This window comes from Kalmanozyma brasiliensis, assembly GCF_000497045.1.
Source record: "Kalmanozyma brasiliensis GHG001 unplaced genomic scaffold PSEUBRA_SCAF7, whole genome shotgun sequence".
Lineage (NCBI taxonomy): Eukaryota > Fungi > Basidiomycota > Ustilaginomycetes > Ustilaginales > Kalmanozyma > Kalmanozyma brasiliensis.
The window spans coordinates 468,251-484,108 of record NW_015961990.1 but is presented as its reverse complement, the minus strand read 5'-3'; the positions used below and the strand labels follow the sequence as shown (position 1 = coordinate 484,108).

Sequence of the window (15,858 nt, the reverse complement as noted above, 5' to 3'; positions counted from 1 at the left end):
GTCGGTCTCATAGAAATGGCATTGGTCTATTCGTGAGTGTGTGTGTGTGGGCAGAGTGATGGATGAGGTCGTTGGTGATGAGCTTTGAGATCGCTTGGATCGGGCCTGAAAATTGTCCAGGGTTCGAGCGTTGTGGGTTTAGAGAGCGGCGGTCGGTTGCTTGGACCAACCAATTTGATTTCGTGCACAAGTCACGAGCGCATCGTCCATCTCGAACCCTTACTCCGCATCATCCAATCACACACACCACTACTACAACAACTCTATACCCTTCTTTCTCAAACCGAGGCCTTCTGCTGCCAAAGTCACGGTCTACCCTTCTGATTTCGACTCAGCCTCGTTCTTAGTGGACGCTCAGCGCGGACTTCGATAGATCAAGGCGCAGCACTCAACGACTACCCGCCAAGGGCTCTCAGCACCATCTCCGCCCAAACATCACCCATCGCCGTTCACAGCTCGACTCGAAGCAACCACAGCTGAACAGTATTAGCCATAGGAGCCTTGGCTATGGTTGCGCACTGAAAGCGGCGGAGCAGCTCCATCCAACCGGCCTCACCACCCTTGTGAGGGACCCGTCCGCACATCATGTCGGTCGTCGGGGTGCATCAGAACGATGCCCTGAATCGCATCTTTGCCGGTCTCAGGAGCAGAGACGAAGCATCACGGCAAGCAGCTGGAGAAGAGCTCAAGTCGCACGTTGCCTTCGTCGTCTCGGAGCTCAAAGGCGACAGCCTCTCCACGTTCAACAACGATCTTCACCGCAGAATCTTCGAACTCACACACAGTCAACATGTCCACGAGAAGCTCGGCGGCATCATCGCCATCGAGGATCTCATCGAGCAGGAGAGCGAGGATAACAGCGCGCGACTCTACCGATTCTATCAATACCTCAAACCAAATCTGCCATGCAACGATGCTTCCGTCATGATCGCTGCCTCTCGCGCGCTGGGCCGAGTCGCTTACCACGGCGGCCAATCTTTGGGGGAGCAGTTCATCGAATATGAAGTGCTTCGTGCGCTCGACTTCCTGCAAGCCGGTGATCGCAACGAGTCAGGCCGATATGCAGCCGTGCTCATCATTCGCGAGATGGCCAAAAAGGTGCCTCAGCAGTTCCATCCTTACGTGCCGCGAGTCCTCGATCGCATCTGGGTAGCGCTGCGAGATGTCCGCGTCATTGTCAGAGAAGGTGCTGCAGAAGCTATGGGTGCCTGCCTCGGCATCATCGCCGCTCGAGAAAAGCAAATGGGCAGCTACTTCTTTGAATCGATTTACGAAGAGGCAGAGAAGGGCCTCAAGATGAGCGCCGCCGAGGCCATTCATGGAAGTCTATTGGCAGTCCAACAGCTTCTGCAGCACTCCAAGACCTTCATGCGCAACCGCTTTCAGCGTGCCTGTGAGCTCGTCTTCCGACTACACAAGCATCGCGATCCGCTTATCCGCCGCACCATCACCAACCTCGTGCCTGTTCTGGCCCGCTATGATCCACACTACTTTGCCGAAGAGCATCTCGGCGCGGTCATGAGCATACTCACCGAGCAGCTGCGCAAGGAGAAGGATCGATCACCAAAAGAGTCGGCACAGACATTCGAAACGATCGGCTTCGTCGCCGCTGCCATGGGACCCAAGATGAAGCCTTTCATCGAGCCCGTGTTGGCGTGCGTTAAGGAGGGCTTGCAGATGCGAGGCAAGAAGAACGCACCACCAGAGGGTCCGATCTTCCTCTGCATCGGCAACCTCGCCACAGCGGTGGGTCCGCATCTCACAAGATACATGCACGATCTGCTCGATCTCATGTTCTCCTGCGGTCTTAGCATCCCGCTCGTCACAGCACTCGACGGCATCGTTAAGGCCATTCCGCCACTCATGAAGGTGGTGCAGGATCGACTCCTGGATATGCTGTCCATGACGCTCATCGGGCAACCATATCGCCCGCTCGGAGCACCGGCGAGTCTCAGACCCTCCGCCAACGCCAGCCGCGATGTGGGGGCCGCACAGACGGTCGAGTCGAAAGGAGTCGAGACCATCACGGTGGCCTTGCAGACGCTCGGCAGGTTCGACTTCCAAGGTCACATCCTCAACGAATTCGTCCGCAACTGCACACTCCCCTACCTCGAGGACGACCACGCCGCCGTGCGTCAAGCTGCTGCGGAAACGTGCGCAGACCTCTTCGTGAACGACCCTATCTGCCGGCAGACGAGCATGCATGCCATCGAGGTCGTCAACGACGTGCTTGACAAGCTTATGACTGTCGGCATCGCGGATCCAGATCCGGAGCTTCGATGGACGGTGCTCAGCAAGTTTGGCGCACAAGAGCAGTTCGACCGCCATCTCGCACAGTCCGAATACGTGCGATCCCTGTTTATCGCGCTCAACGACGAGAAGTTCAAAGTGCGCGAAGTGGCCATCGTCATCATCGGACGTCTTGCAAAGCACAACCCAGCATACGTGATGCCGTCGTTGCGAAAGGCGCTCATTCAGCTCCTCACCGAGCTCGAATATTCGACCGTGAGCAGGCACAAGGAGGAAGCAGCCAAGCTGTTGACAGAGGTCGTTCGCGCTTCGCAACGACTGGTCAAGTCGTATGCTCTTCCTATGCTCGAGGTGCTCTTGCCAAAGGCGAACGATCCGAGCGTTGGCGTTGCCGCGAGGGTCATGGAGTGTCTTGGTGAGCTTGCCAAGGTCGGAGGTGAGGATCTGGCTCCGAATGTCGACCAGCTCATGCGTCTTGCCATCGACCAACTCTCCAGCACTGCGCCGGGGTCGTCGACGGCAAAGCGAGATGCAGCGCTCAAGACGCTCGGTCTGGTCGCATCCAACACTGGTCATGTCGTCAACCCATACCTCACATACAGAAATCTGCTCGGCACGGTCGTCAAGATCCTCAAGACCGAGCAGTCCAAGCCAGTGCGTCGCGAGACGATCCGAGTCATGGGCATTCTCGGTGCCCTTGATCCCTACCGATACAAGCTTCTCGAGAAGAACGGCGACGAGGGCCAGGACGAGACGTCCAAAGGAAGCGGAACTGATCTCTTCGAGCTGGCACTAGCAATCGGTACTTCCACGGATGACTACTATCAGAACATCGCGATCGATGCCCTCATTACGATCCTCAAGGACCCTTCCCTGTCGACGCACCACCACGCCGTCATCGAAGCCATCATGTACATGTTCAAGACCCAAGGTCTCAAATGTGTCACCTTTTTGCCGCAGATCATCCCCGCCTTCCTCAACGTCATTCGCACATGCGGCACGGGTCTCTCCGAGTTCTACTTTCAGCAGCTCGCCATTCTTATTTCGATCATCAAGCAGCATGTCCGCAGCCATCTCGAACCGATCTTCGAGCTCGTGCAGGAGAACTGGAACCCAAACTCGAGCATCCAGCTTACGATCGTCTCGCTTGTCGAGGCCGTCGCAAAGGCGTTGGAGGGCGAGTTCAAGTCGTACCTGCCGATCTTGCTTCCCAACATGCTGCAAACGCTCGACGGCGAGATCACGAGCAAGCGCCAACCCACGCTGCTCCGCATCTTGCAGGCGTTCTATGTGTTTGGCTCCAACATCGAAGAGTACCTGCACCTGGTGCTGCCGGTCGTTGTCAAGATGTTCGAACGTCCGGATGCGTCTCAGGCGCTGCGTCGCTCTGCGATCATTACTATTGGCAATCTGTCGCGCAAGGTCAGCTTCTGCGACCATGCTTCTAGGGTCATCCACCCGCTCGTGCGAGTTCTCCCGACAGGCTCCACCGAGATCCGCAATGCTGTCATGGAGACGCTGTCGGCACTCGTCGTCCAGCTCGGCCCCTCGTACGCGATATTCATCCCCGTGGTCAACAAGGTTCTCGTTCAGAATCGCATCCAACACCCTGGCTACAATCAGCTCGTCACTAAGCTGCTCAACGGCGAACGCCTCCCACAGGATCTGTCTGCCAACGACAACGCGCTCGGAAGCAAGGTGGACGAGTCTCCGCAGGCCGAGGCCAACAAGATGACGGTCAACCAGCAGCACCTCAAGCAGGCCTGGGACACATCCAAGGTGTCGACCAGTGAGGACTGGCAAGAATGGCTGAGGCGGATGGCGGTCGAGTTCATGCGTGAATCGCCCAGTCATGCTCTGAGGGCATGCAGAAGCTTGGCAGATGTCTACCCGGCCTTGGCGTACGGTCTCTTCAACGTCGCTTTTGTCTCATGCTGGACCGAGCTGTACGAGCAGTACCAGAGCGACCTGGTCAAGGCTCTCGAGACAGCATTCGATGCTCCAGAAGTGCCCGGCGATGTTGTGCACATGCTGCTCAACTTGGCCGAATTCATGGAGCACGACGACAAGGCGCTGCCGATCAACATCCGCGTGCTCGGTGATCGCGCCTACAAATTCCACAGCTATGCGAAAGCGCTTCATTACAAGGAAGCCGAGTTCCTCACAGATCCTTCTCCGCAGGTCGTCGAAAGCCTCATCGACATCAACACCAAGCTGCAGCAGTCCGATGCGGCGTTCGGTGCTCTCACCTACGCGCGCGAACACCTCGACATCACCCACCACGAAGAGTGGTACGAGAAGCTGCATCGCTGGGAGGAGGCCTTGGCAGCGTACGACCGCAAAGCAATGCTGGATCCGGACGACTATCCTGTCGCCTTTGGCAAGATGCGCTGTTTGCACGCCTTGGGAGAATGGGAGCATCTCTCGGATCTCGTGCAGCAAAAGTGGGGCAGAGCGGACATGGAGGATCGCCGACACATGGCGCCTCTGGCTGCTGCTGCCGCCTGGTCGCTCGGCCAGTGGGATACGATGGACGACTACATCTCGGCCATGCGCTCCGACTCGTCCGAACGCTCCTTCTACCGCGCCATCCTGCACACGCACCGCTCGCAACGCGCTGCGGCCAACAAGCAGATTGCCAAGGCGCGAGAGTCGCTCGATTCGGAACTCACTGCTCTGATCAGCGAGAGCTACGGCCGTGCTTACGACCTCATGGTACGCACTCAGATGCTGTCCGAGCTCGAAGAGGCTCTTGCCTACAAGCTTGACTACAAGGAGCAGCCTGACCGCCAAGCCACCATTCGATCGACATGGATGAAGCGACTCAAGGGTTGTCAGCCAGAAGTTGAAGTGTGGCAGCGCATCCTATCTGTGCGCTCCATCGTGCTCACTCCGGCTGATGACACCGAGACATGGATCAAGTTCGCCAACTTGTGCCGCAAGTCAGGGCGGATGGTCTTGGCCGAAAAGACGCTCAATTCGCTGCTGGGACCCGAGCGCACGAATGCCGACCCAAGGTCACCGATCGGTCCACGAGCACCGCCACCGGTCATTTATGCACACCTCAAATTCATGTGGGCTTCAGGTGCCAGGATCGAGTCGCTCAGCTACTTGCAAGAATTCACGATGAATCTCGCCGAGGACCTTGGCGTCCACACTGTCGACGAGCACGGCAACTTGGTTACGCAAGACTGGCAGTCGTCGCCGCGTCTGGGCGAGTTTGCACGTCTGCTTGCACGCTGCTTCTTTAAGCAGGGTGAATGGCAGATGTCGCTGCGCGAGAACTGGGTCTTGGACGACAACAGCAACGTCATCGAGAGCTACCGCCGAGCCACCGAGCTCGACCGCAACTGGTACAAGGCGTGGCACGCGTGGGCGCTGGCCAACTTCGAGATCATCTCGCACCACGAGGAGAGGAACGACCAGATCACGCCGCAGATGATCGCAGCGAGTATCGTCCCGTCGGTGCAGGGCTTCTTCCGCTCGATCGCGCTAGCCAGCGGCAACTCGTTGCAGGACACGCTGCGTCTGCTGACGCTGTGGTTCAAGTACGGTCATCAGGAGGATGTCTCGCAGGCGGTGAGCGAGGGCTTTGCCAGCGTCATTGTGGATACGTGGCTGGAGGTCATTCCACAGATCATTGCTCGTATTACGGCGCCGTCACCGCGCGTGCGTCGTCTCATTCACAACCTGCTGTCCGACGTTGGACTGGCGCATCCACAGGCTCTGGTCTATCCGCTCACGGTCGCGGCCAAGAGTCCGAGTCACATGCGCATCCAGGCGGCCATGGGCATTATGGACAACGTGCGCGAGCACTCGCCGGTGCTGGTGGAGCAGGCGCTGCTCGTATCAAACGAGCTCATCCGCGTCGCGATCCTGTGGCACGAGATGTGGCACGAAGGACTCGAAGAAGCGTCGAGGCTCTACTTTACCGAGCACAACATCGATGCCATGTTCGCGACGCTCGAGCCGCTGCACGATGCGCTCGAGAAGGGACCCGAGACACTGCGCGAGACGTCCTTCGCCCAAACGCACGGTCGCGATCTGGCCGAAGCCCGCGAGTGCGGTCGACGCTTCCGTCAGTACGGCGACATTTCGGATCTCAACCAGGCGTGGGACCTGTACTACCACGTCTTCAAGAAGATCACCAAGCAGCTGCCGGCGGGCAACTCGGTGCAGCTCGATCTGCAGTACGTCTCGCCGAAGCTGCTGGCCATGCGCGATCTGGAGTTGGCGGTGCCGGGAACGTATCAGTCGGGCAAGCCGATCGTATGCATCACGCGGTTCGAGCAGATCGTACTGGTGATCGCGTCGAAGCAGCATCCACGTCGACTCAAGATGAAGGGGTCGGACGGTAAGACGTACCAGTATCTGCTCAAGGGTCACGAGGATCTCCGACAGGACGAGCGCGTAATGCAACTCTTCGGTCTGGTCAACACGCTTCTCTCGATCGACTCGGAGAGTTACAAGCGACGACTGGAGATTCGACGCTTCCCCGTGATCCCGCTCTCGCCCAACACGGGCATGATCGGCTGGGTCGAACACACCGACACGCTCCACGTGCTCATCAAGGAGTACCGCGAACAACACAAGATCCTGCTCAACATCGAACACCGGTTGATGCTGCAGATGGCCCCCGATTACGACCACCTCACGCTGATGCAGAAGGTCGAGGTGTTCGAGTATGCGCTGGACAACACGCCCGGGCAGGACCTGTACCGGGTGTTGTGGTTGAAATCGCGCAATTCGGAATCGTGGTTGGAACGACGATTGGCGTATACGCGCTCGTTGGCCGTGTCCTCCGTCGCGGGTTACATCTTGGGTCTTGGCGATCGACACCCGTCCAATCTGCTGCTCGACAGGCTCACCGGTCAAATCGTCCATATCGATTTCGGTGACTGTTTCGAGATCGCCTGTCATCGACCGAAGTTTCCTGAAAAGGTGCCGTTCCGACTCACTCGCATGTTGGTCAACGCCATGGAAGTTGGGGGGATCAAGGGGACGTTCAAGGTCACGGCGGAGAACACGATGCGCGTGTTGCGCGATAACAAGGAGTCCGTGCTAGCGCTACTGGAGGCCTTCGTGCATGATCCATTGATAAGTTGGCGACTGGTAGCGGACGAAGCGGCACCGGATGCACAGGAGAACGAAGCTGCCCCCACCGAAACCACCACCACCACCACCACGGCGGTCAACACCACCGCAAACGTCGGCGCCTCCGGCACAGTCCCGGCAAACCAACGCGAGAGTGACACCGAAGAACCGGCCAAGGGTGGCGCCATCGCCGCCCCAACAGGCGTCCCACACGACATGCGCAACCAGCGCGCCCTAGAGGTCGTCCGAAGGATCCAGAACAAGTTGGCCGGCAGAGATTACAATCCGTCGGAAAGTCTCAGTGTCGCAGCCCAGATCGAAAGACTCGTCCAGGACGCGACGAGTAAGGAGAATCTCTGTTGCGCGTTTGTCGGATGGTGTTCTTTCTGGTAGAACCGGCGCGACGATGGTGTTTCGTTTGGGACGGTGCAATGCGATCGAATTGTCGTTCTGTCGTTGCTGTGTGGCATGGGTGCCAGACTGTGGACTGGAATCTGGAAGGGTGAGGAGAGGTAGGTGGGTGCTGGGTCGAGGGGTGGTGCTCGTGCTGGCTTGTCTGACACGGATTGCGTGTCGAGCATGAGTCTGGATGCACACGACCTCCGAACAGCACTGCTGCCCCATCCACGGTGTTGCCGCTGAACCGCTTCACGGCTTCACACGCTAATGCTTGCTCGACTGCGAGGATCTCATCACACACGCTTCTCACTCGACATTTCGGGCAAAAGGATTACAAGATATCTACAAACCGCCTAGTGCGCCTGCTGACTCGCCTGCGCCTTGGACGAGCTCTCCTTCAACGCGAGCAGCTGCTTGGACCTAAACGCCTCGTAGTGAATCTGAGCCGTGGTTTCGATGAGATCCTGCAGATGCGTCCTAGTCAAAAAGTTGCGCAGATGGGTAAACTCGCAGTGGCTCTCGTTTTCGACGTTGACGATTCCGTAGCGGTTCTTTCTGCCACGGACCTGTTTGCCGTCGATGACGACGGATTGTTCGGAGCCGACGACGGCGAAGGGGATGAGGGTGCGGATGCGTTCGTTAGCATCGCGTTCGTCGGCCTCGTAATCCTCGCTATCGAAGGGGTAGGCTCGGATAGCATTGTACGTCATCTCGGCGCGAATTCGCTCTTTGAACAGATCGCGCTCGTCCATCGTGAGCGAATCCGACTTGGCGATGACGGGGACTACGTTAACAACGTCGCTGAGCTTCTTCATCACCGTCACGTCGATCGGGCGCAACCCGTGACCCGTAGGGTTGATGAAGAACAAACAACAGTGAATCCGCGTATCCACGATATACCGATCGCGAAGCGCAGTCAGCTCCTTGCGCAGATAGGCAGAATGCTGATCCTTGATGTACTTGATGATGGGATCCCAGCAGTTGTCGTTGTTGACCTGATCACCGTACCCCGGCGTATCGACGATGTTGAGTCGCAGCTTAACGCCGTTTTCGACGATAACGTGGGAGACGGGGTGGATCTCGGTGGTAGAGCGGATGGGGGCGTCGGAGGTGAATCGACCCTTGGTGTCGATGAGATGCGCGGCAAAGAGCGTGTTGATGAGTGTAGATTTGCCCAGACCGGTCTGACCGACGACCATGACGTTGAATTGGAAGCCGCGTTTGAGGAGCTTGGACTCGATCTGCTTGGTGATCGAGTCGAATCCGACGTAGGATTGGAGCGGAGTGTGGTCCGCCCCGGTGGTGGGGGCGACGGCCGCCGGGACAACGGTGGCCATGTTTGAGTGCGGCTAGCGGGTGACGCGTGCGATGGAGTTTCGAAAGGAGTCGTTGCTCGGTCGAAGTGAGGCTGCGACTGACGTCTTTCGTAGGGGCTGATTGAGACCAAGCAAGCGCTGATATGTATGTGTGCAAGTGATCCCGGCGCGATGGTGTGAGGATGGTGAGGATGATCGTCTGAGCGAGCGCAGGTGGAATGGCTCATGCACACCCTTCGCGCCGCCCAACACACACGCCCACACGCACGCTCAAAAGTGTTTCACAGTTGCTTTTGCCTTTCTTCTGGAATAATTTGTATTCAAGCCAGCGTTACATCTTGCAAGCGCCTTTGATTTCAACCACGCCTCGACGGACCCTGGGTGAGACAATTCGCGCGGCGGAAGTATGTTCGAAGGTCAGTGCTAACACATATAGTCAAAAGTCCTCGACCATGATACGGGCTTTTGACGTTCGACACTCATCAACGAAGGCTTCAAGATCAATTTCAGGGAGAGGACCCCGTCTGAATTGGGCTCCGTCATATCTGGCTCTGAGCTGGTTGAGTCTTGGCAAAAGTACATGCATAGCGGAAAGGAAACATGGCTGGAGCAGAAACGAGCGGTTGGCGGGCTGACCTCGCCAGTCTCGGACCTAGAGCGCAGAGCGAACCCTCTTGTAAGCGAGTCAAGACCGTGTCAAGAGACGAGCGTGGATGGGACCGCGTGCGTGCTACTGGATCCGCTCGTGCAATTACACATTGGACCCACGGGTGAAGTACGCCATCATCCCGTGCGTAGCCAGCTCGTTCTTGGCCTGTGCAAACGTGTGGCCCTTTTCGTTGTTGTGTTTCCAGATCAAGCGATAGAACCACAGGTTGCCCAGCCCTTGCAGACCGAACATGGCGGTGGTTATCGCGCCCAAGATGCCCGCGACGAGCTTCCGATCCTCGTCTGCGAACGCCTGGATGGTGTTGATGAGACCTGCCGAGCCTGTCGATGGGATGCCCAAGAACACGTATACCGAAAACGCCAGGTGGAAGCCTGCAAAGATAAAGTAGACGTAGAAGAAGAGCGAGTGTTCCTTCATCAGGCCATTGTAGATGGGGCGGTACCAGAGCATAAAGCTGGTCAACGTGATGACGGGCAGATACACCACACCCGAAATCATGTCCTTGCCGCCGTCAGAAGCTCCCTCGAGGAGCAAAAAGATGCACGCTACCATGTTGACAATCAGTGCGAGCACGAGGAGCAACCAGAGCTTGTAGAGGCCCTGCATGATGGGCTGGCTGTCCGGCGGGATCTCGGCTTGAATGTCGTGGTAGATGAGCGGGTAGAAGAAGGGCCAGTTGTTGCGACCGTGCTTCTGGATATGCGCCGCACGGCTGTCAAGATCGCGCTCCCGACGTGCCAACTCTTCCTCTCTTCGGCGAAGCTCTGCCATGCGATCGGCCTCGGCACGGGAAGAGGGCACGTCGTCGACGGCTCCTTTGTAGGTCGAGGCAACGTCGTCATCGGCACCGCTGTACATCCGCGATGGGTCGTTGAGCGCTCCTTGTACCGTCTGATCCGCGAACGGGTTTGCATCGAGCGCATTGCGGTCCGAGAATGGGTCTGCTGATGACGCCATGTTGAGAGAGCTACGAGGAGGGTGTGGCCTGTTGACCGGCTTGGCCTACGAGATAAGGTGCGCTTCGAGCGTGTGCGGGTTGCGTCTCAGGCTTGTGAGCGAGCTGGTGATCGTTGAGAATGCGCGGGTGGTGCTATCTTGCTAGCAAGGAAGACGATATGAGGAAGCTGCAAGTCCGGTTGTGATGGAGCAGCGCCAAGGTCAAGATGAGGTTGGCCTGAGCTCGGTGCGCGTGGAATTTCATGAGAGGAAAGGCTAAAACAGGGCGTGTCTGAGGCTCGCCAAGTCGGCACAGCCAGCCAGTGCCTGCCGTTTGAGAATTTACAGGAGGACCCTTTCCCGTGCCGTTTCGGGACTGTCTCGCCTGCAGGAGCGCAGCAGAATTAGCTTTCAAGCCCGATATGGGTTTTGGATCTTGCCGATTTGAGAGCTCTCTGCGCGCTGCTCAACGTGAACGGACGAGTTTTCGCGCCTCGCGAGCCCAACACAAGTGCGAACGCACGCTGCAGATCCAGGTCGGTTGCTTGGAAGGAAGCTCTGGAAGCAAAGTCGAGTGCATTGCTTGCATCGTCTCACCAAGCTGCTTCCTTCCTCATCATAGAACCTTCAGAGCACAGTCAAGACGCGACTGCAATCTGCTTAGACGCTCGGACCTCTCGCATCTCTCGCACCTCCTCAAAGTCACAACTTCAAGCTGACAGGAAGAAGCTTCGGCTTGCTGCGACGGAAATTCCACGGTCACGAGGCGCTCTGCTGCTGCATCATTGGCTCTGCTCCGTCGATGCTGCTGCCGCTGCATCATCAAGGTTCGCCTTTTGCGCTTTCAGCCCACCTTCATTGAGTTTGCAGCGCGAGACACGCACGCAACTCTGCTCTCTCGCTCAAATCACAATCACAGTCACAGCCAGACACGCACGGCAATTCCGCTCTCTTGGCATCGCATCACTCTAGCCCGCCAGCTTGAGACAAAATGTCGAGACGCGCTGGAATCGAGTCGGCCAATATCGTCGATGGCCCACGTAAGCGTCTGCGTGGGAACAACGACGCTTCAGCCGATGATGCATCAGCCGCTGCCCCTTCCGCTAGCACCTCTACCGCCAGCACAGCCGGAATGGGCGCAATCGAGCGCAGGATTCACAGCCTTTCGCACAGACAAGTGGCGCAGCAGGGTCAAAGACTCATGGACACGGTGATGGAAGCCATCGACCCCACCGACGGCGCTCCCCTCCACGAATACTTCCTCGAATTGCCCGACGCTAATGACTATCCGGACTACTTCGACCTGATCAAGAGACCGATGGCTCTCGACCAGATCCAAGCCAAGCTCGACGACACCACCCCCACTGGCCGCTACGCCACCCTTCCAGACATCAAGCACGACTTTGAGACCATCTGCAACAACGCAAAACGCTACAATCAACGCGACACTCCCGTGTGGCTCAAGGCTAGGGATCTGCACAGTCTCGTCAAGATCACCTATGTTCAGATCGTCGAAACATTGCCAGAACCAGAACCCAATCCGCCCGACATGACTCCTGCTGCTACTGGCGCTGAGGGGGCTCCTTCAGGTGCGGAAGCGTCGACTCCGGCCCGGTCCAAACGCATTACACTACGTACTTCCAAATCAACACAGAAGCTCAACGACCAGGTCCAGCCAAAAGCAGAAGTGCAGGATCAGCCAATCCCACCCATGCCCACCACTTCCAAGGCGCCGTCCGACTCGAGAGATGCTGTATCCAACGCGCCTTTCACACCCTCTCGCCAGCAAAGCCAGCAGCCCTACACCGCTGCTGGCACTCCCAGCTCTGCAGCAGATGACGACGATGCTGACGCTGACGGCGACGATGACGAAGACGGCGACTCGTCCAAGCTCACAAAGGGCGGCCTCTTCGACGGTCGGAAGCGTCCCGGAAAACGAGGAAAGCGTCTCAAAGCCACCCTTCGCCAGCTTGTTTACGACCTGCGTCGCGTCATTGGAACACGCGGCTATCCCATCGTGCAGCACTTTGAAACACTCCCCGATCGACGCGAGAATCCGCAGTACTATCAGGTGATCTCCAAACCCATCTCCCTGCGTGAGATCGACAATCGCGTCTTCGAGAAAGTCTACATCAATGCGCACGCGCTCTTTGTCGACCTCGAGTTGATGCTCAACAACGCCATGTCCTTCTACCCTCCGGACTCGCCCGTCTGGCAAGATGCAGCGGAGATCCGACAATACTTTGAACGTGAGGCCATCCCCGCACTCATGCAGGACGGGTTTACTCTGGAAAAGGACGACAAGAGGCAGTCGGCTCTGCCGCTTCATCTCGCTGCCAACAGCACCATCGAAGCGCACAAGAACGCATACAAGATGCTCATTTCCAAGACGGGCGGAGAGGGCGCATCTCAGAGTCCCGAGCCCTCATCGCAGTCCAGACTCGGGTCCGTCGGTCTTGCTGGATCGCCTGCGATGGCAGCCCATGGGCTGCCAGCTGGGTCGTCTGCCGTGTTTGGCTCACCCTCGCCCGCGGCACAAGCCACGTCAACGCCAAATGCACACGCGCCGATGATGATGGGGACGCCAGGCTCCATGCCCATGTCGATGCCCATGCCACCGCCTGCTTCGATGTCGCCTATGCCTGGCATGCCACCAGGCATGGGCATGGCTGGCTCGCCTGGGCGACCCATGCAATTTCCTGGAACGACCATGACGCCGAGCGCATCTCCACGACCTGTCGCCACACCAGAGGGACGAAGACCGGTCGGTCGACCGCCTGGCAAAGGCACTCCAAGCAGGTCCAATCCGTATCCATTCTTGGAGCGTCGTGTCGGACCTGGTCGACCCAAGAAGCATGAGGCGGCTGCGCGTCAAGCCGCCATCGCTGCACACGAGGAGATGCTGCGCAAGCAAGCGTTGCACGACCAGCAAGAGAACATGACGCAACAGCAGCAAGCTGCCGCTTTTGCCGCCCAGCCCATCCCGCAGTGGCAGCAACAGCAGCTTCTCCAGCAACAACAGCATCAGCAGCAATTGGCACTCCAACAGCAACAACAGCGTCTGGCGCAGCAGCAGCAACGTCGTCAACAGCAACAGCAGCAACAACACCAACAGCAACAACAACAGCAGCAGCATCAGGCGTATTTGGAGCAGCAGAGGCAGCTCCAACAGCAGCAGCAGTACTCACACGGACTCAGCCCGTCGCCGATGCATCAGATGCTGCCACCTGGTACTCCTGGTGCCGTTCACTCGCCGTTTGGAAGTGGCATGCCTGTCGGCGAGCCTCCCTCGCCTGTCAAGCGCAAGGAAGTCGTGCTGCCGGCCGAGCCCAAGGAGCCAATTGCGATCGAGGGGATCGAACATCGTGTGCCGCTGGTTGCCAACTTTGCGATTGGGATGGAGGTCGAAGAGCCCGACGGACAGACGCTGGCCGTACCGCCGCTCGAGATCAAGAATGGAGCTGCGACGCAGCACACGCTCCAGATCCCACCAAATGCTTCAAGCATCACGATCGAGTTCCCGCTCCGCATGCTCAACAAGAAGCAGAAGCCGAAGGTTGCCAAGAGCGAAGTGGTGGAGGGTGCGCCTGCGGACGGCGATGTGTCGATGGAAGATGCTGCTCCTGCCAAAGCCAACGGTGATGGTCGTGAGTCGTCTGCAAAGCCTACAGATGCTGCTGTCAACGGCATAAGCGACGCCGACAGCGACTCCCTGACCTGGCCGTGGCAACCAGAACTCTCGTTCAACGGCAAACACACACACGCCAGCTGGACCGCCGCCGACTCCTTCATCGACCCAGCCCTTCTCGGCGACGAGGACGACGAGGAGATCGCCACCTCGATCGGCTACTCGTACTGCAAAGTGCGCCTGCTGCCCAAACGCGGGATCAATGTCTTTGAGATTACGGTCAAGCCTGACCCTTCCTACCCGCCAATCAGCCAGGTGCCGGCGGAGAGGTATGCTATTTACTTTTGCTAAGCGCTCCGCCCAACCGGAGCTGTCTAATGTGAAGCTCTTTATCTATGCTGTATCGTCATTGTGTGCGTCTGTGTGTGGGTGTGGACATGCGGGGTGCGTCTGTGATGGTGGGAGCATGCGGGTGCGGGGGTCGAAGTGTGGGCGGTGTTTCGTAATGGCCGGGCCGGTCTAAATTTTGAAATATGCACGCCAGCAGGTCTGATCGTCGGTGAGCTTTCTTTTGGGGCTTCGGCCAATTCTGAGATCGAACCCTTTGACGATCGACCACCATCTTTCGACTGCATCTCGACGGCAACACCACCACGACTTGCGCGCTAGCTGACAAACGGTAGCTTCGATACAGGCGCAGAGCGCATTGCGGGACATCGCATCGATCTTCACCCAAGCACAGCGACAACTCGCCGGACGAGCTAGACGACAAACCCAGCAGAGCCATCGAGACGATGAACCATGGCGGCATGGATCACGGCGGGATGCCTCACGGAGGCATGGACCACGGCGGCATGTCGCACGACAGCTGCAACATGTCCATGACCTGGAACTGGGCCACCACCAACATTTGCATCCTCACCTCGTCCTGGCGCATCACCACGCCTCTCTCGCTCTATCTCTCCCTTTTAATCATCTCCTTGTCCGCAGTGGCGTACGAGTATCTGCGGTTGTACATTCGACGGTTGGATGCGAGGCTGGCGCGTTCTTCTTCGTCTGGGGTGGGAAGCCATCGACGGCGCGCGTCGGTACTACCGACCACTGCGGGCCGTGCTGGCAGTGGCATTGGGGAGAGACGCACGGGCAACGGGCCGAAACCAAGACGCGAGGGAGCAAGACCAAGCTGGGTCAAACCACTGGAGACAAGAAGAAGAACCCAAATCTGGAGATCGGTGTTGTACGCAACGAGCGTCGGCATGAGTTTCGGACTGATGCTGATCAGCATGACGTTCAATGGCTGGGTCATTGGCGCAATCATCGTTGGTAAGCATCCCATCACATCGACGAGGGAAACTGATATGATTGCTGACAAGGCTTGCCTTTTGCGAACGACAGGCGCGGGGTTGGGACACTACCTGTTCAACCGAGACCTCGGAGCGCTCTGGAGCGGTTCGACGCAAGATAGCGGTCTCGCATGTCACATGTGACTCACACATCTCTTCAATCTCATTCACACAGCACATGGATCTGGTCTGAACGAAGAACGACATGACATTATCACGAGC

The 15,858-nt window shown here is 57.9% G+C and overlaps 4 protein-coding genes across 4 annotated transcripts; 2 read left to right on the top strand and 2 right to left on the bottom strand.

Moving 5' to 3' along the window:
* Window positions 1–585: 585 nt before the first annotated feature.
* Window positions 586–7,737, top strand: PSEUBRA_005844 (PIK-related kinase, FAT; the record flags this gene model as incomplete). Its single annotated transcript, XM_016439235.1, has 1 exon — window positions 586–7,737. One exon carries the CDS (start codon window positions 586–588, stop codon window positions 7,735–7,737), a length of 7,152 nt encoding a protein of 2,383 aa, XP_016290025.1.
* Window positions 7,738–8,096: 359 nt separating this feature from the next.
* PSEUBRA_005843 (Cell division protein GTP binding) lies at window positions 8,097–9,080 on the bottom strand (the record flags this gene model as incomplete). The annotated part of the gene is made up of 1 exon (XM_016439218.1): window positions 8,097–9,080. One exon carries the CDS (start codon window positions 9,078–9,080, stop codon window positions 8,097–8,099), a length of 984 nt encoding a protein of 327 aa, XP_016290024.1.
* Window positions 9,081–9,810: 730 nt separating this feature from the next.
* On the bottom strand, window positions 9,811–10,686 carry PSEUBRA_005842 (uncharacterized protein; the record flags this gene model as incomplete). The annotated part of the gene is made up of 1 exon (XM_016439214.1): window positions 9,811–10,686. The coding sequence occupies one exon, from the start codon at window positions 10,684–10,686 to the stop codon at window positions 9,811–9,813; it is 876 nt and encodes a 291-aa protein (XP_016290023.1).
* A 970-nt stretch (window positions 10,687–11,656) lies between these two features.
* Window positions 11,657–15,780, top strand: PSEUBRA_005841 (Ctr copper transporter; the record flags this gene model as incomplete). Its single annotated transcript, XM_059465627.1, has 3 exons — window positions 11,657–14,622; window positions 15,036–15,616; window positions 15,689–15,780. The coding sequence occupies 3 exons, from the start codon at window positions 11,657–11,659 to the stop codon at window positions 15,778–15,780; spliced, it is 3,639 nt and encodes a 1,212-aa protein (XP_059320358.1).
* Window positions 15,781–15,858: the final 78 nt, after the last annotated feature.